This window comes from Vicia villosa, unplaced genomic scaffold, assembly GCF_029867415.1.
Source record: "Vicia villosa cultivar HV-30 ecotype Madison, WI unplaced genomic scaffold, Vvil1.0 ctg.000045F_1_1_2_unsc, whole genome shotgun sequence".
NCBI lineage: Eukaryota > Viridiplantae > Streptophyta > Magnoliopsida > Fabales > Fabaceae > Vicia > Vicia villosa.
The window spans coordinates 15,978-18,796 of NW_026704978.1; the positions used below are offsets into that span (position 1 = coordinate 15,978).

The 2,819-nt window shown below is 37.4% G+C and overlaps 1 protein-coding gene across 1 annotated transcript; it reads left to right on the plus strand.

Annotated features, from left to right (window-relative positions):
* The first annotated feature begins 567 nt into the window (after positions 1–567).
* On the plus strand, positions 568–2,358 carry LOC131622957 (uncharacterized). The gene is made up of 3 exons (XM_058893965.1): positions 568–892; positions 1,430–1,694; positions 1,927–2,358. The coding sequence occupies exons 1-3, from the start codon at positions 649–651 to the stop codon at positions 2,174–2,176; spliced, it is 759 nt and encodes a 252-aa protein (XP_058749948.1). The 5' UTR covers positions 568–648; the 3' UTR covers positions 2,177–2,358.
* Positions 2,359–2,819: the final 461 nt, after the last annotated feature.

Here is a 2,819-nt window from a genome sequence, read left to right on the forward strand (position 1 = left end):
TCTTTTAGGGACTACGTGGACTCCGCATTATTCGGCGGGTTGGATGTGAAAGAGCCCTACGAGGAGCATGGTCCTCGGCGGAGAGTGCTCGCGGAGAGCAGAGTCCTCGGCAGAGAGGAAACCTCGCGGGGAGCATCCTTGCCGGGCGTCAAACAGCTCACGAGGAGCATTATGTCGAGCATAGTGGGGACGAGCATTTTAGGCCCAATTATGGGGCAAAGAGGGATTTGGGCCTCTAAGGTTAAGTGGGTCGAAATTAGATTGGGTCTAGTCTTGACCCAGTCCAGAACATTTTCTTTTCAATTTTAAATTTCTCTCTCACAATTTCATTATTTTATTCATAAATTTTTAATTCTTTTTTCAACAATTTTATTTATTTTATATCAATTTTAATTTAAATAATCAAAATTATTATTTTAATTGATATAAAATTTAATATGAATAAAATATTATAAATAAAATAAAATTGTAGGACCAATATGAGTTCTTTAGAGTTGCTTCAAGCTATTAGGTCCCGCAAAGGAATAAAAAATGAGTTCACGGTTAAAAATCTCTAACCATAAGTCAGTTAAAGCAATACGCTGACTGACCCATATCCCCCCACTCACGTGCACAGCGATTGCACACAGAGAAAGACCAAAGGCGGCGATGGGCGGCAACACATCAGAGGATTTTTCGGTGGTAGTCTTAGCTTCAGATTTCGCCGTAGATGCTCGACCTTTCCTCTTCCATGATGCAGAACAACAACAAGAAGAGAGTTGGCACGATTGTTCTCAGTACCTTTCTCCCGACGAAGACTTCTCCGATCTCGAACAATTACAATTCATCACTCTCCAAGGCTCCGACAAGAGCGGCGCTCGCATTCTCCGCATAGTGGGGAAGCACTATCCCGGTAACCCCCTCACATCTATTTCCCTTCTCGTTGATTACAGTAGTGGTTACAATAACTATAATTATGAGTTCTGCTTAATTACTTTGATTCAATGTTTAGAATTTTGATTTTGTTTTGGTATCGGTGTTTAATTTTGCATCTCAATCTTAGTGTAGTTAGAAGCAATTCAAAATGAGGTTTAGGTTAAATTTCTTGATAGAGAGAAAAACATACGCAAATTAATTCAAATAACACTCATTTTCAACCTAATTTGTTTTAAAAATCAAATTCATTTAAGATTGTGTTGGATAAAAGCTTGCCAGGTACAATGGTTTCTTCGTAGCTTATTTGATATCCGTGTGTTTTCTTACTTGAGGTGTACTCCACTCCGCCAGGAAAAAATAAAAATAAAGAACAAATCTTAGTTCAATTAAGAAAATTGACGAGAGAGAGCATATAAACTTAAACATCTGGTGATATATATCCAAAGCACGTCTTTTCGAATAGCTTATTACTTCTATCACTTATATTGGATATCTCCTTTGAAATGATTTGCAGCAACAGTTGTGAGTGCAGAGCGGCTGAAGATGTATGTCTTTCACAAAATATTCAGTGAATTGCCGGATGGGCCATTTTGCATTGTTTACATGCACAGCACAGTTCAAAAGGAGGATAATTCTCCTGGGATGACCATCTTGAGGTGGATTTATGAAGAACTTCCAGATAATTTCAAGGACAGGCTTCAAACTATGTACTTCATCCACCCTGGGCTTCGTTCCAGGCTCGTCATAGCTACTCTCGGCAGGTTTTTCTTGAGTGGAGGGTAAGTCAGTCATTGTTTTCTTAGCAGAAAGCCAGAAACGTTTAGGAGTGTGTTTTACTTTACAGCTTATGTTAAGCATCCAATGAAATGATATGGCTACAAAATACGATTGTGAAATGTAATGGCCTTGCTGAATCTATGGTTTTCATCATGTAAGTTCTTGCCAGATGCTTAGTTTTTTATGTTTAATTATTATTAATAGTTTTCGTTCTGTTTGTTTTGCTTTGTTTAGATTATATTGGAAGATCAAGTACGTTAACCGCCTTCAGTACCTTTGGGATGATATAAAGAAAGGAGAGATTGAGATACCAGAATTTGTACAACAGCATGATGATATTTTGGAGGACAGGCCACTCACTGATTATGGAATTGAACCCGACCCCTTTCACTTGAGTGGGATGCCTTCAGCTTCATACTCATTTGGAAAACATGAAGAAAGATGGGCCGGAAGGGGTCATATTTCTGAGTATGAATATCACTAAAACATATTATGTGCCACTTCTGTACAGAATAGCTAAGACATCATTTTGTATTGCATGAACTTATCTCCTAGATTCTCTATCCGTTGAATCTAAAAATTCACTGATGTGAATGTGACTATATGTCATGAAAAATATATTTCAGTTTATCAATCTATGAAAGTTCAGAATAATGTTTCATTCAACGATGCATCCATGAACATTTACTGATCATGTACATATACTTGTACGAATCCCAATTCCCCACCCCTATGTATTAGCCGCGTGCTGTGCATGGTATCTGATATTAGTTAGTGCAATCAATTTGGCAAGACACCCTGACTGTCTTCTTACAGCTTGTATATGTCAACTAAATATACTTTGAGATATAGCTTTTGATTGTATCACAGCCTTATTATCCTGTTTTTTTCTTTTCTGGAAACTGTCTCTTAATATGTTGCCAATGCTAAACATTCAAAGGCAGGGCTAGTACAAAATGAACTGTTATTGTCCCTAATAGCATAGCAATTTCAGAGCACAAGCCCCCCCTTTTTTGTGATGGCTATTGTTAATATAAGAAAGAAGAGAAATAGTGTCAAATATAACAGTTGTTAAAATACAAAGCAGCTAAGAAAAACCAAGGAATTTAGTTTTATGTAACAAACGT